The sequence below is a fragment of the Odocoileus virginianus genome, chromosome 4, assembly GCF_023699985.2.
Source record: "Odocoileus virginianus isolate 20LAN1187 ecotype Illinois chromosome 4, Ovbor_1.2, whole genome shotgun sequence".
Classification (NCBI taxonomy): domain Eukaryota; kingdom Metazoa; phylum Chordata; class Mammalia; order Artiodactyla; family Cervidae; genus Odocoileus; species Odocoileus virginianus.
In genome coordinates this window covers 20287199-20312487 of record NC_069677.1, presented here as the reverse complement: position 1 = coordinate 20312487, position 25289 = coordinate 20287199, and the positions used below count along the sequence as shown (strand labels likewise).

Here is a 25289-nt window from a genome sequence, read left to right as displayed (position 1 = left end):
TTTACCAGTTTGTAAGTATGATAACTGCTTCTCTTAAATGTTATAATGGGTAGCAATGAACTAGAGTCCTGGAGTCCGATTTCATGTTCTGAATCTTTTTAGCTGTATGACCCTGGGCAAGTCTTTTACATCAATGTTCCAAACCTTACAAAATGAAGGAGCCAGACTAGACAACAATTCTCTAGCTATCACTTATGCTGTATATGCTTCTGAAATATTCTTAGAAAAAGTCTCAGATATGATAGCAGGTAGCAAAGAAGGCAGGCATATGTAGACCAGGATCCAGAAATAAGTTATTTACTGCAACATGATATTAAATTTAGCTCTGAAATTTCTGGCAGCTGAGAAATAATATAAAATTCTTGTTGTCTGACCAAAGGGAGGGTGACACTTCTTTACATATTTCTTTGGCATTGTTGGAGGAGGTCCTCCAGAGGACATGGTGACTAGCTGACCAGTAAGTGAACTGAGCAATGTATGGCTCCTCATCTCCCCCACTCCCCACCACATCTTTGCAATGTACCATGTACCTTTCACCCACCATCCCCGAAGTGGGAGCCCTTGTCCAGAGGTAGCCTTGAGAGAACAGTGTGGTGCTGAGACCATCTGGACTGAAGATGTGGCTGGATCAGTTAAGGCCTCTCTATAAGCCTTTAAGTTTCCGGCAGGTAGGCGTGGAGATTCACTCACCTTGTGGCCACCCAAGACAAGCCTGGTTGGTAAGTTCTCTTGCTTATGAATTCTGCCACCGATCAGTTTGGAGTGGTCTGCTTCTTCGTTTGGTCTCTTCTTGCCCTTTCTGTACAGGGGCCAGAAGCTCCTGACTTTGTGAACCAACAGATTTATTCATATAGTTTATTACAAAAGGAGTGCTAACGTGATTTAATTTTTTTTTAAAAAACAAAAATTCACTTATGATCCCTCTACCTCAATAAATACAAATATTTTCCCTCTAGTCTTCACCGACATAAAAATAATTCAACCATTAGCACAGAAAATCTCTTTGCTTTTCTTGCCCCAAGAAGATACATTCTTTATTCCATGCTGCTGTATGCTTGTACAAATTATTTTAAGGGCTGTTATTTAAGGGTCTGCTCAGCATCATTTAGGTAGCTAGGAAATTCCTTGACCATTACATGTTTAGTGGGTTTCCAATTTTTCATTACTGCCTAGAACATGCAATTAGTATTATAGGGCTTTACTTTCTTTCTTTTTTTTTTTAGGGTACAGTTCAGTTCAGTTCAGTCACTCAGTCATGTCCGACTCTTTGACCCCATGAACTGCAGCACGCCAGGTCTCTCTGTCCATCACCAGCTCCTGGAGACCACCCAAACCCATGTCCATTGAGTTGGTGATGCCTCATTATATTGTTGTAGCCACGCGTTCCAGGAACAAACTCACTCAGAAGGGCAATGCAGATAGTGGAGTGCAGTTTATTACACCGTTGGGCCCAAGGCAGAGTCTTCTCTTAGCCTAGGGCCCCGACCAGTTTTTGTGAAAAACTTATATACCTTAAATGTACGTCCTCAAACCCACCTCCCCAAATTCTCTGAAACTAGTCTGAACAAAGGAAAAGAAAGATACAGTCAAAGTCAACCTGAGATTTGTATGCCTTAAGCCTAGGTAGTTAACAGCGGACAATTATCAATAGGCCTGTGGTCACACCCCAATAAGCATAATAGAATTTATGATTCTATTTGGCTACACAGATAATTAGGGTATTTGCTCAGGAGAAGGGGAGTCTAGGTACCAGCCCTGGGGCTCTTCCATGGAGAAGAGGGAGGCGGGGAGTCTGGTTTTCCAGTTGGCATCTTGTCTCTATAGATACTGGGCATATAGCTCGAAGTCCACAGTCCGGCCCACGATGGAGTCCTGCTTTCAAGATGGAGCTTGTTCTGTCTGTTTCCTCCTTTGGTATGAATTCCCTAAAATGAGAAAATCAGGTCAAAAAATATGTATGAAATTCTTTTCTAAACCTTGACCCTTTGCTTCCCTCAGAAATTATTCTGCCTTGACTCTCTTGGGCACCACAAGCTAAGATCAATTTACTAGGCAGTCTTAGGGAACAATGATCCTATTCAACTCTAAATGGCTCTGGATGGGTCTGCTGTGAGGCAGCCTAATTTATCCTTGCACAAAGCTTCTTCTATTTCAATGTATATAGTATGGTTAAGCAGAGATAGGATGGAATGTCTTATTGAACTGGGAATAAACAGTGTCTGGGCAGGTGGCACGGAGGGGGCTGCTTCAATGCATGGCAGTCCTCTTATATCCTGGAAGTTGTTAAAGGGAGGTAAGTTCATTGTCCTTGCGAAGATGTCCCCAGAAACAGAGCTGGAATCCTCTGGACTGAGGTCGCTGGGCTTAGCTTTTCCACTATTCACGGCTGTCAGAATTTAACGGCAGAGGAGGAGAGTTTCCTTCTTTCCTGGACCTCAAAAGCTCAGTCTCTAAGTGCTTCACTTCTCATCCCCTAGTGTTTCCAGAAAGACAGCCTGAGGGAGAGGAAGTGGTGCTAATTAAATCCTCCCTCTGTTTTCCAGGCACTGGAGCTTTTCACAGATGTCTGTTGTTAGGCTCCAGTTCACACAGTGCGGCAAATACAGAAGCAGGCTTTCCTTTCCCAAAGGCACAAATCTTCCTTCACAGGTTACAGGGAACTCTAGAAACACACTTCCTTCCAAAAGCCTCTAAGAGGTGGCAGACCTGCAAAAATAGAGCATGCAGCTAGCAGGGAGGCTACAATGCCTCCGTGCTCTCTTTCTCAGGCGCACGCAAACACACACACACACACACACACACACACACAAATTCTCCTGCTTCTCCATGCGTGTCCTTGTATTTCTCATAGGCCAATAACTTGAAAAACTGATCTGAAAACTCAGCGAAGCCCTTCCTGTTGTGAGACAGCATGCATCATGGCAGGCTTGTCGACCTCGAGTGTGGTTGGGAGTCCTGAGTGGGAGTCCACGTGCTTTCTCAACTCTCCAAGGGTGCTCCGGGATGCATGTGTGCACGTGTGTATGCTTTCTAAGGCACTTCTGTCATGTCTGACTCTCTGCAACCCTATGGATTCTATGGAACACCAGGCTTCTCTGTCCATGGGATTCTCCAGGCAAGAATACTGGAGTGAGTTGCCATTTCCTATACAGTCCAGGGGATCTTCCTGACCCAGGGATTGAAATCTGTGTCTCATGTCTCCTGCATAGGCAGGCAGGTTCTTTACTGCTAGCACCACCTGTGCCGTGGACAGGCCAGGGGTTGGAGGGTGGCATCCCACCAACTCTGGGATCCTCAGACAGATGGAAACAAATCCATCACTCTTGGGTTGCTGGGAGAATCAGAGGAAATAACCTGTAATGTGATCAGCAGAGGGCTTTTTGCTTGTGAGTCTCTGCCCAGCCATGTGTTCCCTCCACTCAAGCCCCTCAAGGTGACTGTGTATGTCCACCTTTGCCTGAGACTATGCTTGTTTACACCTATCATCCTAGCATAAGTGTTAATAGCACGTTTTTCATGCTCAGAAGTATCCAGGGTTAGGCAATAAATTATATGTAGTACTATTTTACCACCCTTGACTCCTCTAATTATTCCCAGTTTCAATAATGTAAGTTTGCTGTGGGTAGGCACCACTTCTCACCTTCTGTTGTTTCACAAGGAGGAAGGAAATGGAATTTGTGGGAGGGAGCCCTAAGACTAAGATGGCATTCCCAGTCCCATGGTGACGGTGGGCATGAGAGCTTCCTACGTCATAGTGTTGGGCATGTGTGCACAGTAGCCATAACTATGTGGCCTCAGCTTGAGAAAGGCCACTTGATTGAGGACACCTTTTGCTAGCCTAGCATGTAGCTTCTATTTTGTTTTGCTTTGCGATCCTTCTTTTAATTTACAAAATATTAGTGAATCTACTGAGTTTCTGTTTATGTTAAGACAGAGGTAGTCATTGTAAGCATCCAGAAACGTATGAAAACAAAAATAAAAATCACCTATAACTCTATCACCCAGAGACAATCATTGTCTTTTTTAAATTGAGGTCTACTTGATATACAATACTATATGCATTTCAGGTGTACAACATAGTGATCCACAATTTTTAAAGGTTACCCCAGTTATAGTTATAAAATATCAGCTTTATTTCCTGTGCTATACAATATGTCCTCATAGCTTCTTTATTTTATACATAGTAGGTGAAAGTGAAAGTTGCTTAGTGGTGTCCAACTCTTTGTGACCCCTTGGGCTATACAGTCCATGGAATTCTCCAGGCCAGAATACTAGAGTGGGTGCCTTTCCCTTCTCCAGGCGATCTTCCCAACTCAGAGATTGAACCCAGGTCTCCTGCACTGCAGGTGGATTCTTTACCAGCTGAGACACAGGGAAGCCCAAGAATACTGGAGTGGGTAGCCTATCCCTTCTCCAGCAGATCCTCCCAACCCAGGAATCGAACTGGCGTCTCCTGCATTGCAGGCGGATTCTTTACCAACTGAGCTACCAGAGAAGCCCATACATAGTTGTTCAGTTCAGTTCAGTTCAGTTGCTCAGTTGTGTCTGACCCTTTGCGACCCCATGGACCACAGCACGCCAGGCATCCCTGTCCATCACCAACTCCTGGAGTCCACCCAAACCCATGTCCATTGAGTTGGTGATGCCATCCAACCATCTCATCCTCTGCTGCCCCCTTCTCCTCCTGCCCTCAATCTTTCCCAGCATCAGGGTCTTTTCAAATGAGTCAGCTCTTCGCATCTGGTGGCCAAAGTATTGGAGTTTCAGCTTCAGCATCAGTCCTTCCAATGAACACCCAGGACTGATCTCCTTTAGGATGGGCTGGTTGGATCTCCTTGCAGTCCAAGGGACCCTCAAGAGTCTTCTCCAACACCACAGTTCAAAAGGAGGGATTGGGAGCAGGAGGAGAAGGGGACGACAGAGGATGAGATGGCTGGATGGCATCATCGCCTCGATGGGCATGAGTCTGAGTAAACTCCGGGAGTTGGTGATGGATAGGGAGGCCTGGCATGCTGCAATTCATGGGGTTGCAAAGAGTCGGACATGACTGAGAGACTGAACTGAACTGAACCGAAGGAGTAAGTGTCTTTTAATTTCATGGCTGCAGTCACCATCTGCAGTGATTTTGGAGCCCAGAAAAAGTAATTGATTTTGGAGCCCAGAAAAAGTAATTGACACCTCATAATTCCTTACCCCATCAGGTCCTTTTCACTTTCCCTCTCCCCATTGGTAACCACTAGATTTTCAGAGATGATCATTGTTAATATTTTATTTTACTCCTTTTCAGAGTTTTTTTCTAACCTCTGTCCTACCATACATGTATACACATATGCAAGTTTAGGTATGATGTCTTCTTCCTTCCTTCCTGCCTCTCTCATTCCCTCCCACCCTCTCTTCCTTCCTTCTTTCTGAATTATTGTAACAAATTTGAATAACATTTTTCATAATATTTTATAACTTATTTTTTCCATTAGCATTACATTTTGGACATCATTCTGTAGTAAAAATATATTTTCACATTTCTGATGATCAAATTATATTTGTGTGGTATAACTTGTCTTAGCCAATTATCTGCTGATGGATACTTAGTTTCACTATATATATTTTTAGTATTAGACACAATGTTGTGTGAGTGTCTAGTGTTGCTATTACATACAATGTTTTGCTGTTAGACATGAAGTTATGTTTTCTTTTTTGCTATTAGATACAATGTTGTAATGCATGGCTTTCTATATTTACATCTTTAGGCATTTGTCTAAATTATTTCTTTAGGATACATTTTTATTTTTTAATTTATTTTTTACTTAACAAATTTCTTTTTGAAGTATAGTTGATGTACAGTGTTATATGTAGCAGGCATACAATGTAGTTATTCACAATTTTTAAAGATTATATTTCATTTATAGCTATTATAAAATATTGGTCATAATCCCTGTGTTGTACAATATGTCCTTGAGGGTACATTTTTAGAATTGCAATTTTTCAGTTAAAAAGAAGCACTCAGTTCTAAGTGCTTCTGTGCCCTATTAGTAAGAAGTACATAAGAAAAAGCATTATCATTGCTTTTAACTCCTAAATAAGCTCACAGGCTGATAGACTTTCAAGAAAAAATACTACAAAAACTTGAAGAAAAATTGTCTAGTGATAATAATTTCATATTGTTCTTTCCTTGTTCACCTTCTTGTTCCATGGAATTAAAGATGGGGAAAATGGAACTACTTGTAGCTTCTTTTTTTCTGTCCAGAGAATCTCTGCCTCTGTCCTCTGGTAAATGTCCCCTGATGATCATAGAATCTGTATTACTGAACTCCATCCATCAGTGCATCTGCTCAGTTAACATGAGGTGGGTTTGTCAGTTTCAGGAGCGTTGGTTGTTCATCATGGGCTTTTTTTTTGCCATAGTTAAGACACATAGTTAAGACTTTTTTTTTTCCTGAGAATTTTGTTTCTTTGTTTTAGGCTAAAGAAATGTCAACAACTGGGAGCTTTGAGGGATTCCAGCCTGTGTCTCTGAAGCGAGAGGAAGATGACCAACCTTCTGAGACAGATCAGCTGTCCGTGGAGGAGAGGGAGCCAGACACAGAGGTCCCAGCGCCAAAGCAGATTTCAAGGCTGCCAAGTGTGATTGAATCCGCTCTCTACCCGAATCCCTATCACAAGCCTTATCTCTCACGGAAGTACTTTGTCACTCGGGTAAAATCATAAAACCTTTAGTGTTCTTAAATACTGCATAAGCCTTCTCTTTAAAATCCGAATATTCTTCCATATACCACATTTTATCAATTGTTTTCACATTTGTTATCTCATGTAATAGCTACAGTAACTGTGAAGTAGGCATCTTTATCTCAATGTTACAGGTGAAGGAGCTGAATTTCAGAAAAGTTATGGGTCTATTTGTGACCACGAGAGAAGCAGGTCCTCCAGCTCCCATGGGTCTTTGGCCCCTCAGTTTTGTATTCCTGCTAAACCTGACCTCAGTAAGTTAATGCTCCATGAAGAGAAAACCAGACTTGCTAGAAGAATATAAAGTTGGGAGCCCAGAGGGAGTATTTGCTCTGTGTTAGGAAGAGATATGAGTGATGGAAGAGAAAGCTTTACTGAGAATACCTGAACCTCCAGGGTATACAGGGCACGCTGGTAGTACAGTGTAGGGGCAGGCACTTCATTCCAAATCTAGAGTTGCAGTCTGGAACTCAGTTCTTCTCTGTGCATCAAAGCTGGGGAGTAAATAGATGGGTGCATAATGAGGGTGGTGTTTATATATCCAAATCTTAAAAATATTTCAGACTTCTCACATTTGGATCAAGTAGAAACATCCTTGGTTTCTAGTACCTTCCTCTGTCTTGAATTCTTCCTGTTTATAGATATGCTTTCAGTTCAGTTCAGTTCAGTCACTCAGTCGTTTCTGACTCTTTGTGACCCCATGAATCGCAGCATGCCAGGCCTGCCTGTCCATCACCAACTCCCAGAGTTTACCCAAACTCATGTCCATCGAGTTGGTGATGCCATCCAGCCATCTCATCCTCTGTCATCCCGTTCTCCTCCTGCCCCCAATCCCTCCCAGCATCAGGGTCTTTTCCAATGAGTCAACTCTTTGCATGAGGTGGCCAAAGTATTGGAGTTGCAGCTTCAACATCAGTCCTTCCAATGCCAGGACTGATCTCCTTTAGGATGGACTGGTTGGATCTCCTTGTAGTCCAAGGGACTTTCAAGAGTCTTCTCCAACACCACAGTTCAAAAGCATCAATCATTCAGCGCTCTGCTTTCTTCACAGTCCAACTCTCACATCCATACATGACCACTGGAAAAACCATAGCCTTGCCCAGATGGACCTTTGTTGGCAAAGTAATGTCTCTGCTGTTTAATATGCTGTCTAGGTTGCTCATAACTTTCCTTCCAAGGAGCAAGCGTCTTTTAATTTCATGGCTGCTATCACCATCTGCAGATCTGCTTTACCAATCCTTTAACTTTTTTGTCAACACACTAGCAGTGAGCTCATAGGCTATAAACAATTAGAAGCTAAACTGCGGATTGTACACAGTGGTGGCAGAGACCACCTGAATTTTCATGTTTACACGGAGCATCTCTTTACTGACTTTTTTTTTCAACTCAACCTCCTAAATAAGTGGTGGCTAAGAGTTTAAGGCTATTTATAATGTTTTAATTAATGAACTTGGATTTTCTAGCTTTTAAAATTAATCTTTGGTTAAGATAAAGTTGTAACTAAAGAGACTCTGTGTGTGTGTGTTTGAAAACATATATCCACATTACCTATATTCAGTGAGTCTTAGCTATATCCAGTGACTCATATGTGCAAAGTGCTGGCATGTTCCTTATTATGTGTGTGTTTGTGTGTTTTTGCATATGTAAAGCAAATGGCTTGTTTTCCAAAGCCTGTTAACTTTTTTGAATATGCAAAGTTTAGCTGTAAGATATATCTGGGGTAAAAATTAAAGCATCCCTTAGAATGTCCATTTCTCTGATAGTGATGATGTATCTATCAGGATTAGATGAGAGAAGAGCAGTGATGAATGATACAGAATAAGAGATGTATCATTGGAAGCTAGTACAATTAAGAGAGCTGCCTGAGAAATCTATGCAAAGCTGTTGTCTTTGCATCTGTTGATGGGTCTGGAGGTGTTATACATCAACCAACTGGCCATTGTGTAGTAGAACTAGGGAACAGGGGAAGCTCCATGGACGAAGTAGAATTCCTTTTGATCCAGCAGCACTCACCACAGAAAAATGGAACCTGTGTTGGTCTCCCACCAAGTTTGGACTTGAAGGTGTGAGTCATTTTCCGGAAAAGCCAGTGTTCTCCACCGCTGCACACTTACTCAGCTCAGGGAAGGGGGATCTGAGGGAGGAAGTCTGACTGAAACAAAAGGAGCTATAGGTCCAGGGGCTCCCCCCACCCACTTTCATGCCATCAGGAAAACAAGAGATCAGCAACTCTGAACAATGGGGTCTGATCTTCAGAAAGAACTCGACCGATGTTTCACTTCTGCCTTTCAAGTCTGACACAAATGTCTGTTGTGGCCAACACTAATTTGGAAGCAGACAAGAAAGGGAATTCTAGAATATGTAGTTACGGCTTAGCTAAATTGACACAGATCTGTGGTTTACAAGGATTCTGTAAATTCTCGTAGTTACAACTGAGCTTTTATTTATTTGTTTACATGGTGCTTTGATTTGTGTGGCTCTGTGTAGCTTCTGAGAGACAGTCCCCTGGGGCAGCACTGTGAGGCAGGCAGAGCAAGGCTTACCAGCCTTGTTTTAGGAGTAAATGCATTGAAGCTTCAGAGGAGTTAAGTGACTAAGAAATATGATATTAGTGTAAGAGCTGCAGCTAAACTCTCTTTATCTTCTAAGTCCGGTGGTCTTTCTACCATAAAGTACAGTTGAACTTAGGATGTATTAGTAAAGGTTTTCTATCACTGACTCTGATTCTTGCGAAGAACATCTTTTCCACCAGGTGTATAGAAAACAACTTGAAGTTCTCAAGAGCTTGGAAAGGAAAACCTTCTAATTCTGTCAGTGAGTCTGAAGTAGACACGAGGACTCTTTAGGAGGTGACGGTGAGGGCTACATTCCCAAGGCGGTCAGCATTTACTTTCCTTCAGACTAAGAGACAAAATATGAAGAGGTTTTTTTTTTTTCTTTTTTTCCAGCACATGAGTATAATGAATGTGCTTTAATGCATTCTAGGATAATGAAAATGAGATTGTTGGTTAGACTGAAACAATGATAAATATTAGTTCAAATAAATAAAGGAATGATCTGGTTTTACTACCTTATAAACCACAGATCTGCTGATGTGGTGGTAGCTGAGGAAATGGGAGGAGATGTGTGTGTGTGTGGTGTATATGTATATATAAATTTCTTCTCTTCAAAGTATGGATAAAATGTCAGTTTTATCCTAGAGTTTAAATAAGCTATTTCTTAAAGTGTTCTTAGTACAGTGTGAGACACATCTATTAACATTTCAGAAACAGCATCTCTTGCTATTCTAAACACTTTCTTCCTCTTTTTTTTGTTTTTTTTTGGTTAATTTGGCATTCACATTTCTGTAAGTGGTAATAAGGAATGGCATTAAGATGCCCATGACCTCACCATGACCTCTAAAGTAAGATATAATTGTAGACATATAGTGTCTGTAGCAACAAAGAGATGTAAATGAAGGAAGCTAACTCATTTTCTTCAAGTGATAATTAAATCAGACCAGGACTGTGAATGACTCAGACCTATGAAACATTCATCACATCACAAGGTATCACTTCTTGGAGCTGAAAAGAGATCTAGTCCAGCGATGATCTGGTGCAGTGCTTCTCAGCTTTACCATGCAAACAGATTACCTGGAAAGCTTGGTCTGATTCAGTAGGTCTGGGATGAGGCCTTAGATTCTGCATTTATGTGCATTCTATGGAAATACTCATGCTTTCTGTCCACAGATCACACTTTGAACACCAAGTTGCTAGTCAACACTCTCATTTTTAGTGGCAGCTAAGACCCAGAGAAGGGCAGTGGCTCACCTGAAGCCCTAACACTTAGTACACACTGACCTGCCTAAGAAGCTAAGTACCAAAGTTGGGTTTAGAGTTGATGTTTCCCAATTCCCATTCATACTTCTTGATCCCATGCAGTGATTTAAAAGAAATCAATTTATTACAGTGTAAGAATTTTAAGGCTATGTTGCAAACGCAAAAGAGCAGTAAGACTGAGTAGAAAAATTTCTTGGCCTTGCATTTTATCATAAAGTTTTAAAGTAATTTCACTGGAAGTGGTTTATAATTCCACGGCTCAAAGTTAACCAAAATATATAAACGTGCTTTTATACATTTTGGTGAATATCCTTTCTTACTTTTGTCTTACATGCACGTTTCATTGTGTGAAACATAGGGTTACATCTGTTGTGTGTGCTCAGTTGCTCAGTTATGTCCTACTCCCTGCAGCCCCATGACGTGTAGCCTACCAGGCTCCCCTCTCCTGGGGATTCTCTAGGCAAGAATGCTAGCATGGGTAGTCATTCCCTTCTCGAGGGGATCTTCCCAACCCAGGGATTGAACCCAGATAGCCTGCACTGCAGGCAAATCCTTTACCATTTGAGCTACCAGGGAAGTATCATGGAAATGTAGTACAATTTATTTAAGTTTTGCTGCATACTTAGGCTGCTTTTTGTTCATATCTTTTAACTTGGAAGGGAAAGTTATTCCTTGGCTCACTGAGGCAGATGGACTCAGTTTCTTAGCTGCCAGGTATGGACACCTAATGCTATAAGAAGAGAGAGGATCAATTATATGAGTTTCAAGTTGGATATGGAAATAAAAGACAATTTAGGGCAAACAAGTAGAGAAGGCAATGGCACCCCACTCCAGTGATCTTGCCTGGAGAATCCCATGGACAGAGGAGCCTGGTAGGCTACAGTCCATGGGGATGCGAAGAGTCAGACATGACTGAGCGACTTCATTTTCACTTTTCACTTTCATGCATTAGAGAAGGAAATGGTGATCCACTCCAGTGTTCTTGCCTGGAGAATCCCAGGGACAGGGGAGCCTGGTGGGCTGCCGTCTATGGGGTCGCACAGAGTCGGACACGAATGAAGCGACTTAGCAGCAGCAGCAGCAGCAGCAGGGCAAACAGGAGACATTTTGAGCATCATAACATTGTTCATTAGATCACATCTCTGACTATCTGGTCATAAAACAAGTTATTCTGGTCCCTTAAACCTCTTATGTTATTTTATGGGTCACTCTGTGTTGTTGCTGTCTTTCCTCAATCTTCCAGACAAGTGTTTATTTACTGCAACTTTGCCCTTCCGATATGTCTTAGCAACATTCTTGCTTCGAGCCAGGAAGGGCCTCAGAGAATATCTAATCCTACCCCCTAGGACACACAGATCTGATGTGACTTCTCTTCTTTGGCAACTTAGGGGCCATGGCAGGCCTGGAACCCAGGATTCCTGGCACTTCATGCCACCTATCCACTGCCTCTGACCTTGGACAATGAATGAGGAGTCATGTAATGAGGGCCTGAACCAGTTGCTATCAGTCTGCTTGGATAACCTTTTCCTCCTTTTTTTGTTCATTTGCTATTATTGCTTAGACATGTCTAAAAATGGCCTACTGCCTTCTCTCAACAAAAGTACCCCTCAAGGCTAATAACTTGAGGTATATTATGATAATCACTTTAGTTGTGGAGAGTGATATTCAAAAGCAACTTCTTATGAAAGGAACAATACTTGATCTGCATGGGGAAAGATATATTTAAACTCCCTGTAGGACTCTATATTTGCAGATACCTTATCAGAAAGTTGAAAGCGATTCGAGATGGGGAATTATCTCTAAATTTATACTTGAGAATGTAAATTACATACAAACTAATGGGACTAAAACTATTTGATCTTTTAATATTTAATTAATGGTTCCCCATGGCCTTTTTATAGTCTGTGTTCTATTGTGAGCAACGAGTCTTTAATAAGCAGGTTTGGGACTTCCCATTGTGTGGCAAGATGTCATTGCCTTCATGACACTAATTTGGCTTTCATACTCTCCTTTTCCCTCTTCTCTTACTATAGGCTTCCCCGTGTCTTGCTCTTGTACTGGGAACAACTAAATATATTAGTTGTATTGTTATTGTCTGTGTGAGCTTCCTTCTGGCTTAGAAATTATATATCTCACTGGGCAGAAGGTTTCTGGATTTCCCTCCTTACACTGAAATGCTTTGAAGATGGTAATAAAAGTTGATGTTTCTATCTGAGCATAGATCCTTAACAATTATGAAATAAGAAGTATTTCTTTCATTTTCAGAGAGAGACAAATTTGCCTGGGCTTTATGAATCAGGTCCTATTCAGAACTGATTTTCTTACCTTATGAATTTACCACAAAGCAAACCCTTTCTGAGGATGTTGATACCGGCAAGAGACAGCTGACTGTGTCGAAGTCCCTAGGAGCACTCTTTTCTACTCTGTTCTTTCTTCTCACTGTCTGGCTAAAGAATCCATTACAAGGGAAAATGTTAATAGCAGACATAAATATTGTTTGTGTGACAATTGGCTCCCAGGCTAGTCTAGCTCAAGGAAATGCAAGGAGGCAAATACATATGTCTTTTATATGTATGGTTGAGTCACTCTGCTGTGTACCTGAAACTCTCGCAACATTGTTAATCAGCTATACTCCAAAATAAAATAAGTTCAACCATAACAAATATTTATGTCCTTGAACTTGCCTCAGTACGTGTGTTTTGACTGAAACTATTTAGGGCTAGACATCAAAGAAGCTATTGCTCATTATGTCATGTAGTGACTTAAAAATAAGGAGCCCCTAATGATTTTTTTCTTAAAATTTAGAATTAGGAATGCATGTGTACTCTCTAGCTAAACTTTCTTTGATTGGATGATGAGTACATATCATTCTAACAAACTTTCCTTTGAGTCTCAGGCTTCAAGGAGTCTCAGAGCTAATTGTTCTCCTGCAGTAATCATCTGATCCCCTGATTCTGGTACAAAGGTTTCCCTTCTACATAGTATGAACAAGAAGAATGGTAATAGAGTCTTTTATTCCACAGTGTTATCAATGTTTTTGTCATTTCCAAACAGCTCTGTTACAGTTAATGGTATCTCATCTATCTAACAAATGCATGTAGATTTGTGGAATGACAGGGTGACTTGAGGAGGGTCTCATAGCAACCAGAAAGGCTGAGATTTAAAAACCTTGTCCTGGACACAAGTCAAAAGGTTCACACACTTTATTGTATTTTTGACAGTAAATGGCTGAAGTTAATGTATCATAGTAACCAATAGTAACAAATGGAGAAGAGTAAAATACTTTATCAGGACATGATGCATAACTGTTCCATAAAGGCGTGATCGATGTTTCTACTGAAGGTGAGAACTCAGGCAATGAGTACCCGGATAGGACTTGAGAGATTCCCAAACTGTTCTCTAAAGAATACACTTTACTTTTAACCTTTAACTTTTGCAAAGGTGTATAGTAAAACAATGGGCTTCCGCAGTGGCTCAGCAGTAAAGAATCCAGCCACAATGCAGGAGGCTCAGTACAGGAGCATGCAGATTCAATCCCTGGGTTGGGAATATCCTCTGGAGTAGGAAATGGCAACACACTCCAGTATTCTTGCCTGGGAAATCTCATGGACAGAGGAGCCTGGTGGACTACAGTCTATGGGGTAGAATAGAGTTGAGCATCCACACAAGGATGCACAGTAAAACAACACCTGTATACACTGTGTCCACCATCAAATTCCTTCCCTACCCGTAGGGACTACCTGTTAACATTTTCTATGTATCCTTCTAGAGTGACTTCAGGTGTGTACGAACAAACAAAAATACTTATTCTTATCCATTCTCCTTTATACACAAATGATGACATATTTGCCCTTGCTTCATAGTATGTTTATTCATTTTTTACATATTTATCATATTTCATTGCATGTGTGTGTCCTATGATATACCTAACAAGTCTTCTATTGACAGACTTTTGCATGGTTTCCAAGTTTTTGCTATCCACAAACCAGGCTGCAGATGAAACTATGCATATGTCATTCTGTACATATGCAAGAGCGTCAGTAGTATAACTTCACAGAAATGGAACATGTGGATCAAAGGATAGATCACTTTGATAGATTTTGCTGATTGCCTTTCATAGAAAAGACAAGTAAAGTTTTGAAAAATTCTACATTCTTTTATTTGTCTTTACATATTTTTGGCAAAGTGCCTGGTATAAAAGCATTCAACAAAATGCTTATTTCAGGATTCTTTCATTATTCTCCAACTCTACTTCTAATTTTTTTTTTCTTCTGAAAGGTATTAGTTTCACTACCAAGTTATATTAGCTCGAGGAAGAAATTACACGGATACAGGAAGAGAGACAGGAAAAATAGCGATGATGAATCATGAAAGAAAATATCATTTTTCAGAGAACTTTGACCATTGAGCCTAGTAGAGTCAGGCTGCATCATGGAGAGCTGAGGATGAGTGATGAGAGAATTGTCACAGAATCCCAGGAGATTTCCATGAAGCATAGACCAGTCTTACCTGCTGTGCTATGCTGAGTCACTCTGTCATGTCCGATTCTTTGCAACCCCATGGACTGTAGCCCGCCAGGCTCCTCTGTCCATGGAGATTCTCCAGGCAAGAAGACTGGAGTGGGTTGCCATACCCTCCTCCAGGGGATCTTCCCAACCCAGGGATTGAACCCAGGTCTCCCTTGTTGCAGGCAGATTCTTTACCATCTGAGCCAACAGGGACTGGATCAGTGATGTTGATACAACCTCCTGTGTCAATGGGAGCACAAAGCATATTTAATGAACGTCTCAGAACTTATTGATTTCATAACACATCAGGTTCAGCAGGTCTGGGGTGCTGTATTAGCTTTCTGACAGCCCTTCAACCAGTGGTAGAGGATAACAAAAGAGTCAGAAATCATTCAGTCTACTGGCTGACTGTCCAATTCAACAGGAAACTTGTTAAAATTGAGAAATCAGAATCTCTCAGTGTAAAGGCTGTGATTATATTTTCTTAAAGATTTCCAGGAGGTTTTGATCATCAGCTTGGCTTGGAAAGCTTTGGTTCAGTCTACTCATTTGTCTTATAGATAAAGAAATGGAGGCCAAGGACAGTAAATCATTGTCTAGAGGTCAAAGAACTTATTCATGACAGATCTGGAATATGAACCCAGGTCACCCAACTCTGAGTAGTTGTCCTGTCCATTTCCAGGATGACTTGGACTGTGTGGAATGAATTGGGAGGGGGAAAAGTGAAAGTGTGAAAGTGAAAGTCACTCAGTTGTGTCTGACTCTTTGCGACCCCATGGACTATACAGTCCATGGAATTTTCCAGGCCAGAATACTGGAGTGGGTAGCCTTTCCCTTCTCCAGGGGATCTTCCCAATCCAGGGATTGAACCCAGGTCTCCCATATTGCAGGCGGATTCTTTACTTCTTTTCCTATATTTTACATGTGGACTCATGTAAGATTTTTCTTAACCAATGGACTCTATGATCAACATTTTTCAAAGCCTTTTATCAAAGACTGAGAAAATAAGCAACCCCAAATCCTACAACCCACTCACCTCTGGGAGAAAAAATATATTTGAATGGGTCTTGGCCAGGCTAGTGTCCCTGTTTCCTTTTAGGAAAGGTCTCAAACTAGAGGATTAGGAATGCTAATATTTATGGAAGATTAGGTGTTTAGTATAAATCCCTATTACATAGAGACGATATGAGAGCTTGTAACATACCTGTTCCAGGGTTGGGCATGAGATCAGCACTGTGTTATATGCCTGGAGGTGGAATGTCTAGGTTTCCTGTCTTGTGTCAGTCACATCTTAGCTGAGGGAACTTGACAAGTTACTTCCATATGCAGACCCCTGTTTCCACACCTATAAAATGAAATGGCTTATAATTGATGAGCCCTGAGCTGTAGTGGTACTATACACTGGAGTTACCCAAGATGCTTTTAAAAATCCTGATGTACTGTTATGCGAATCCTACCCACTGAGTATCTGACATAATTGGCTTTGTGTACAGCTTCGGCATTAGAATTTCCCAAAGCTCCCCTGGTGATTCTGATGAGTAACAAGGCTGAGAGTGCCTGCCTAGAGAACAATGGTTCTTACAGTAGAGTCCCACACCGATATCATCACCCAGGAACTTGATAGGAATGAAAATTCTCAGGCCCACCTCAGAACTACTGAATCAGAAACTCTGGGGACAGTGCCCAGAAATCTGTGTTTTAAAAACACATTTTAGGTGATTCGCATGTGCACTGAAGTTTAAGAATCACTAAGCTCGAGTGTCTATGAATTTATTGTTCTTTAGTCACTAAGTTGTGTCCAACTCTTTATGACTCCATGGACTACAGTGCCTCCCCTGCCCCCACCCCCTCCCCAACCAAAGGTCCTCTGTCCATGGGATTTCCCAGGCAAGAATACTCCAGTGGGTTGCCATTTCCTTCTCCAGGGGATCTTCCAGACCCAGGGACTCAATCTACATCTCCTGCATTAGCATGAAGCTTCTTTACTGCTCAGCCACTAGGAAAGTGAATTTCTTGTTAAGGAATGTCAATCGGTTTTTAAACTAGAGGAAGGCTGATAGTAGGAATACCTGCTTGGAGAATGGTGAAGAAAGAGAGGTAAGGAGACAAAAAAGTTCATTTCCCAGAACCAGAACTATAGTCAGAACATTGAAAGGTTTTTCCTTTATGTTTTACTGCCATGTACTGTTTGAAGAAAGAAAAGTGAAAGAAAGAAAGTGAAGTCGCTCAGTCATGTCCAGCTCTTTGTGACCCCATGGACTATAGCCTACCAGGCTTCTCTGTCCATGGGATTTTCCAGGCAAAGGTACTGCAATGGGTTGAGAAAAGTTTGATTTTTAAAAAAAGTACATATTGCTAAATGCATTGAATTTCATTCTAAACATATTTGTTTATCAGAAAAACTGGCCCTCTGTAAACAGTGATCCTAATTTCTTTGAACAAGTGAGAGTAAGATTATGAAAGGTTTATAGGACCTGAATCACTTTTGTCCCGTGCAAGGAGAGCAGCTTAGTAAACCAGCATTCAAGACTAAGCTCTCTGGCAGGCAGTGCCAACAACCAACAGGTTACTCCAAGAACTATCTTTTCTGGTCAACTTTCTGGAGGAGTTGCTGGGATATAGTAACTAATTGTAAGAATGAAGGGGACTCAGTCTTCTCTAAACTAGGTATTTTCTTCTTCCTACTCAGCCAGGGGTCATTGAGACTGCCATGGAAGACTTGAAAGGCCATATTACCAAGACTTCCGGAGAGACAATTCAAGGCTTCTGGCTCTTGACAGAGTGAGTAATTATGACTAAGTGAAGGACAATGGAAATCTAGCCTTTTGTTTGACAACACCATAATAGAATAGAAGATGGCCAGAATTTCTGGAAGAATTTCTTCTGGTTACAGAGAGATCATCAATTACTCTCCTGTTGGAGAGTAAAGTCTTGTGGGGCCCCATGGCTGATGTTATGACCAAGTTTGCCTCCTAAAACTGTTTTCCAGACTAGCTGCTTCTCTCAACCGTCACTGCAATCACCTTAACTCGGGGCATGACCATTTCTCACAAGGACCATTGCGTTAGCCTCCTAACTGAGCTCTCTCATTCCAAAAATTTCTGTCTCTTGTAAGCACTCTTTCACCAATCATACCAGGCTACTAACCATCCCACTCGATACAGCGGAAAGGAGGGTTGGGAAAGAGGATGGGTGAGGTCAACATATACAATGTGAATTTTGAGCAAAAAACTAGGAAAAATCATGTAGGATAAAGACAGGCCACCTGGTAGAAAGGGGTAGACTGGGAGATTGGGATTGATGTGTACACACTACTATATTAAAATAGATAACCAACAAGGACCTACTGCATAGCATAGGGAATTCTGCTCAACACTCTATAATAACCTAAATGAGGAAAAAAGAAGCTGAGAAAGAACATACATGTATATATGTAACTGAGTCGATCTGCTGTACATCTGAAACTAGCACAACATTGTTAATCAGCTATACTCCAACATAAAATAAAAATTTAAAAATAAACAAATATAACCCCTTCCTCACCACTGCCAAAAAAAGACAGGCCACTTGTTCAGAGTTAGGATAAAAACCAAATCTAACACTTAAGTCCTTGTCACTTTATTGACTACTCTATTCACTCTCAAGTTTTAATCTTAGCTACAGGGGTTTTCATTGCAAAAGACACCATGGAGATGGTTACCTTTCTGTCCTCCCCAAAATTCTAGTGTCTATGTGACCTTTACTTTACCCACCAGGCAAATATTAAGAATGTCATGGTCTTTATAATAATAGGTAAAATATACACATAATAAGGGTAAGAGGCATGTCGTTTCTTCTGCAGAATCCATAATATTAAGAGGAGAATGCAGTTAGAACTCCATTTCAGATACCTAATTGGTTCAGTAAGATTTCTTGGTAACCTCTAGTCTCCAGAGGTTTCAGCAGAAAAGTTCAGTAACTTCTATACCTTGAGTAAAGAATCATTTAGTCTTTCACCTCTGAGTGGGGCATATTCTTTGATTAAGTTTTAGGAGGGCAACTCTGGAATGTTTAATCATCCAGGCAAGCAGAATAAATCCCTTAATCAATGAAATGCAGAACCAAATAACTTGTTTCCATCTGTCTGACCACCACATGATATCATTGTTTCAAATGGGTTCCAATATTTGAGTTAAAATGAATTTTGAAAACCAACCTGACAATTTCTGAGCATTTGTGTCTTAATATATAAATTAGAGATAATGATATATACTTGATGAGGTGTTAGGATGACTAAATGAGAGAACATTAAATTCTTAGCAAAGTTCCCAACACATATGACTTTTCAATGAATATCAGTGTCTTTTCTCTGTTCACAAGTACTATTGGTAAGCCAATAGTTAGTTTTTGTTGTTGTTTGTAGCCTCTACTTTTATTTCTATCTATCCATTTCCATTTCTATCATCATTATTTTCCACTCTCCACCTCTCATTCGCAGGGTAGAATATGACTTGTGCAAATGAAAAGCCTGCCTTGATTAGGATAGATGTCTACTTAAATTCTGAAGGTTACATCAGAGATAAACACTTAACTAATTCATTTTTACAAAGTATCTCATTTATAAGAAAGGATGCACAAACGTGGTCTTCCAAATTCAGTGGTGGATGTTTGTGTGAACTCACATATTAATAATAGTATCAGTTATTTCTTTAATGTGCTTCCCTTGTGGCTCAGCAAGTAAAGAATCCACCTGCAATGTGGGAGACCTGGGTTCGATCCCTGGGTTGGGAAGATTCCCTGGAGAAGGGAAAGGCTACCCACTCCAGTATTCTGGCCTAGAGAATTCCATGGACTCTATTGTCCATGCGATCACAAAGAGACGGACATGACTGAGCGACTTTCTCATTTCTCTCATTTCTTTAATAGTGCCTATTTTGTTTGATTTTATTTGACCTGGTGTATTAGTTGTTTGAATGCTTTTGGTTAGTGATTACAATAGCCTATAGATGTCAACTGACCAAAGATAAATCTGATTGTGTGATCTGTGTTGAGGCTTAACTCCATAATTGTGTGCTTGCTTTAATATCAACTAGGATGCTGAACCAAGCAGTGTTCAGATAAATATGAACAGTTTCACCCCCAAGACTCAAGTTTTGTACCTAGCTCTGAACCTAATAGGAAACTCAAAGAGTTGGTAAGTACTTTCCAGCAACTGGTTTTCTGTTTTGCTTTCATTTTGTGGTATTCATTTATATTAAGGACAACAGTAATGTGTGTATTCCATGCATGTAGAATTTCAAGCAGTCACATTTGCTTATTTGCTGTCAGGCTTTCTTCCTGTGTGCATTGAAACCCATTTCTCCTTTTTAAATGGTAGTGATTTTGTGTTCTTTTTTGGTCATCCTCTCTGTTAAAATTCTTTTACTTCTCCCATGACCCTCCATCAAAAGCAAGTTTCAAGAGAAGATCTGATTTCAGTCATTTCTACCAGAGTAAGACATTGCCAGTTACTTTCCTTTGCCTGTTAATCCTTACAGCTTGATCAGACTGCCTACTTGTAATGGAAAGAGGTGCTAGTTGTAAAGAAGTTCAGGCATCTGGACTAAATGAATGAGGTCCCAGACACTGTGACTGTTCAAGCAGAAGATAGGAGACTGTTTGTCAAAAGAAAGCCATGCATACAGGTTTTGAATGACTTATCACACTTAACTCTTCTATTCATTTGTAGTGCAGCAAAAACAAAAAAACAAAAAAACAAAAAAAACCCCAAAAAACAAACAGCAAAAATAATCAAACTAAAACCAAACCTCCAAAATAACAACAGTAAGACTAAACAAAACAAATGTATAAATACACGGGCCTGGAAAGGTGAGAGCCCGGGGCTACTCTTGTCCCCTTTACTTGTTTTTCTAGTGGAAAAAGACCATCCATTCTCATAAGTTTCGGCGGCTGTAATATAGACCAATTTCCCCAACCTTACCAACCACACAAGACTCTTTTCAAGCATAACACCTTTTCGTATGTGACAAAAATGACTGGGCTTTGTGTACATCAACTTTCAGTTTCTTCTGGGGAGATGAGAAATCCTTGGTTGCTCATCAGTGGTTTAAAGAATGTCTGCTTTCAAATCAGTATTCCATCTTCAGAATTATGAATAGTAAAAACCCTTTTAATGTAGTGTAGGTTGGTTGTTGTTGTTCAGTAGCTAAGTTGTGTCCAACTCTTTGTGACCTGATGGGCTACAGCACACCAAGCTTCCCTGTCCTTCACTATATCCCTAAGTTTGCTCAATTTCATGTCCATTGGGTTGGTGATGCCATTCAACCATCTCATCCTCTGCCTCCCCCTTCTCCTCCTGCCCTCAGTCTTAGTATTAGGGTCTTTTCCAATGAGTTGGCTCTTCCAATCAGGTGGCCAAAGTATTGGAGCTTCAGTTTCAGCATCAGTCCTTCCAATGAATATTCAGAGTTGATTTCCTTTAGGATGGACTTGTTTGATCTTCTTGCTGTCCAAGTAGTATAGGTGGTGGTAGTTTTAGTTGTTAAGTCGAGTCTGACTCTGTGTGACCCCATGGACTGTAGCCCACCAGGCTCCTCTGTCCATGGGATTTCCCAGGCAAGAATCCTGAAGCGGTTTGCCATGCCCTCCTCCAGGGGATCTTCCTGACCCAGGGATCAAACCCACATCTCTAACATCTCCTACATTGGCAGGTGGATTCTTTAGTACTGGTGGCACCTGGGAAACCTGAGGTTATTTTTTACCTATTCTATTTGTGTGGTGGAAATAATATATGATAGTGTGCTCAACTTTCACCAGCTGCATGTTCAGTGATGTCATGCTGGTAGCTTGGAATTGGTGGCAGCAATTATAGCATGGAAAGAAGGAAACTCTAGAGATCAGAGTTTGATTTTATTGTTTTGTTAATTGTCTAAACTTAAGAAAGTAGTGGAGGATATGCTAATAATGCAGATTAAGTTTAAAAGTGTGTGTGTGGCTATGATAATGCCATAACACAAAAAAGGCTCAGAAAATATTCTTCCAGTATTTAAAAACTGTTATCCAATTCAGCAAAAGAGTCATCTTTTCAGTGATGAATGTATGAAGTCTGGACAGGTGACTGAGGAAAGATGAATGCCAGACAGAGGCTGCAAGGTTGCAGAAGGTCTATGTATGTATGAAATAAGGGCATGAAATAACATTAAGCCAGTCAAGGCATTTTCTGGGGGATATCACTCAATCTAGTTCAGCTGAGCTTCTTTGTGATGTTCTAAATTGATACAAATGGATCATTCAGTGGAATTGGAAAAACAAAAGTTTGAAGGCACTTGAGTAGAGACTATAAGGCGGATGAGAGACCAAAAGGAGACCAAAAGGAAAATGAGAGATGCAGTCAACTCCAGAGAGATCCCAGTTAGCTGACCATTAAGAACGCCCTAAGAAGGGCTTTCCAGGTGGCGCTAGTGATAAAGGACCCGCCTGCCAGTGCAGGAGACATAAGAGACATAGGTTCGACCCCTGGCTTGGGAAGATCCCCTGTAGGAGGGCATGACAACCCACTCCAGTATTCTTGCCTGGAGAATCCATGGACAGAGGAGCCTGGTGGGTTACAGTGCATAGAATCACAAAGAGTTGAACACAACTGAAGTGACTTAGCACAGCATGAAGCAAGGAGACTCCAAGTGAGACTCAAGTTTTCAGCCCAGCCGGTTTAGGAACTTTATAAGCCTCTATAGCTACGAAGACAGGATGATGTTTGTCTTAACTTTATCTTCCTCCTTGCACTGTCTTTCTTGGTCCTTCTGGGAAAGGACTTTTTAAACAGCATGTATCCTTTTAGAAGTGATCCATTAAGCCAGCCCCAAGAGAACAACTTGACACTCTATGGAGTCTCAAAAAGCATGATACAATGGCAGTGAAGTGGCTCTTGAGTCAAAAGTACTCAAGATGTCTTTGACTGCGGTGGTTAGGAAGGTGGGAAGAGATGGGATCTTCACTCCACACACATTAGTGTAAAGTAGCGGTGGGGTTGTTGTTCTTATTCCTCTTATTCCTGAATGAGAGGACTTGCCTCTAGTGGCTGGATCAAGTAACTCTTGCTCTTCGTCTTCATGGAAAGTACTTTCAGCATGTTTCATAGCCTATCTCTCCTGAAACCCATGTAGGTTTTTATCCATGGCTTTAGTCAAATCCAGCTCCCCAAGTTGGACAGATAGACAGTAAAATGAGGTAAAGTCAAGGAAGCAGCCTAGTGTCATAAAAAGAGTACTGAATTTGAAATCAGAAAACTTGGGCTTGATTCCTGACTCTGCTGCTTATGGTCAGTGTAGCTGGGTGAACTTGAATGGGCTTTCCATTATTTTTTTAATTAGTGAATTGTTTTAGTACAGTCTGTAATCAATTAGAAATCCTCTGCTCTTGAAAGAAGTACAGCCACTGTTAATTTCTGGTATATATCATTCCAGCTCTTCTCCATGCATTTTTGTCAATGATTGCTATAATATTAATAGATAACATTTATCGAGCACTTAAATTTTACTTTGTGATAAGTGCTTTCTATGTGCTTGCCATTATATTGCTATAATTTATATAATTTTGATGATCTCTAAATGGAATTTTTCTTAGGCTTTTCCTCATATTCTTCTCAGTTATCATGTAATTTTTGTAAAGTACCGGACAGTTACTTTTAAACTGTGAATGGCTACACAAGTGTAGAGGTTTATATTTTTCTTTTAAAATTGAAGTGCCAAGGAAGGGATATTTACCAGTAGGCCAGAGTAATATTTCACAGTTGGAAAGAGAAATGAAAATATATATGACATTCTCCATTTGTTTTTGACAAAAAATAGTAAGTAATAGTTAAATAATAAATTATAGCTTAAAAATTACTCTTCATTTAATTCAATCTTCATAGCAATTGTCTTAGGTAGAAACATCACTTCCAGTTTGCAGATGAAGAAATCAAAGTTCAGAAGAGTAATACATATAAAATATTTAAGCAACAAAGACTACTGGATAGCACAGGGACTATACTCAATATCTTGTAATAACTTATAATGGAATATATATATAAAATTTTTTATACTCTTTCCATTAGATGTTATTACACACACACGTGTATACATAACTAATTACTGTATACCTGAAACTAACATAGCATTATATATCAACTATATTTAATAAAAAAATTTAAAAAAGAAGAATAGCACAGCTCTAAAGTAGCAGAAATAGGGCTCCAATGCATTATGCTGTTCTGACATTTGCAAAAATATTTTTTATTTTTATTTTTTGCTTTTGTGCTCAGATTCCATGTGTGCCCCTTATCAGATTGTAACTCGATGGATAAACTCAACTCTATTTCGTGGGCTTGGTGGGGTGAGTGGAAGTGTGCAGGGCATTTCTGCTTAATTCAGGATGATTTCCCAGAAGCAATAATCATGCTGTATGTTTATATAAAAGGTGAGGCGTCCTGGGAGCAAAGCAACGTAGAGGCCCAGGAGATCGGGAACCATTGCTTAGGTTTAGGGTGCCACTGAGTTCAGTGATCCCCAAAGCAGTGCCTATGTTCACTTTCACACCTGAGTTCATATTTGATCCTCAAATAGACCTGCAGGAGAAAGCAAGGAGGAACTACTGGCTTTATTTTATGGATGAAGAAACCCAGAGATTAAATGACCTATTTAAAGGCAAGCACTTATTAAGGGTCACAGGAGGACCCGGCTTCACGGGACCGCTCTCCCAGCCAGGCTGTCTTCTTGCTCTGCTCTTGCTGCCTTTTGTGATTTTTCATCTCCTGACACAGTCATCACCATGGTTTAAATTGGTTAAATGATCTTTGGGCCTGTGTCTTGTTTCTTTATTGATTGTCTGTTGCAAGCAGGCAGGAGGACTGAGATTTGCTGGGCAGGACTGAGACCTTTTCCTCTTTTCGTCTCCAGATCTTCCTGGCCTTGTGCTGTCCATTTGATCTTATTTAGTATTTTCCCCAGAATCAACTAAAAAGTCAGATACCTGTAGGGAATGGTTGCTGCTGCTGTTGGGCCTAAGTCAGTTGTGCTTCATCTTGTCACAGTCTAATTAAGAGCACTGAACTACTTTTGTAATGAAAAGCATAGCTGCTAATAATTAAAAAAAAAAAAGCCAAACAAAACAAAACAAAAAACAAACTGTGAAACTAGGTACTGCTGAACATTTCATTCATGAATAATAAATGTGAAATGCAAATTCACAATCTGAAATGTATCTCCTACCCCACCCCACTCAT

General features: G+C 40.5%; 1 protein-coding gene across 3 annotated transcripts in view; it reads left to right on the top strand.

The window, feature by feature from the left end:
* TPRG1 (tumor protein p63 regulated 1) overlaps positions 1-25289 on the top strand; it is a 177237-nt gene that overhangs the window by 37663 nt on the left and 114285 nt on the right. For all 3 annotated transcript variants that reach the window (XR_011487246.1, XR_011487245.1, XM_070466246.1), the window contains exons 2-3: positions 6460-6693; positions 17739-17830. Coding sequence is in view for 1 of the 3 variants with exons in the window: in XM_070466246.1 (XP_070322347.1) it covers positions 6469-6693; positions 17739-17830 (317 nt within the window). In the remaining 2 variants the exon portion in view is untranslated. The remainder of the gene's footprint in view (positions 1-6459; positions 6694-17738; positions 17831-25289) is intronic.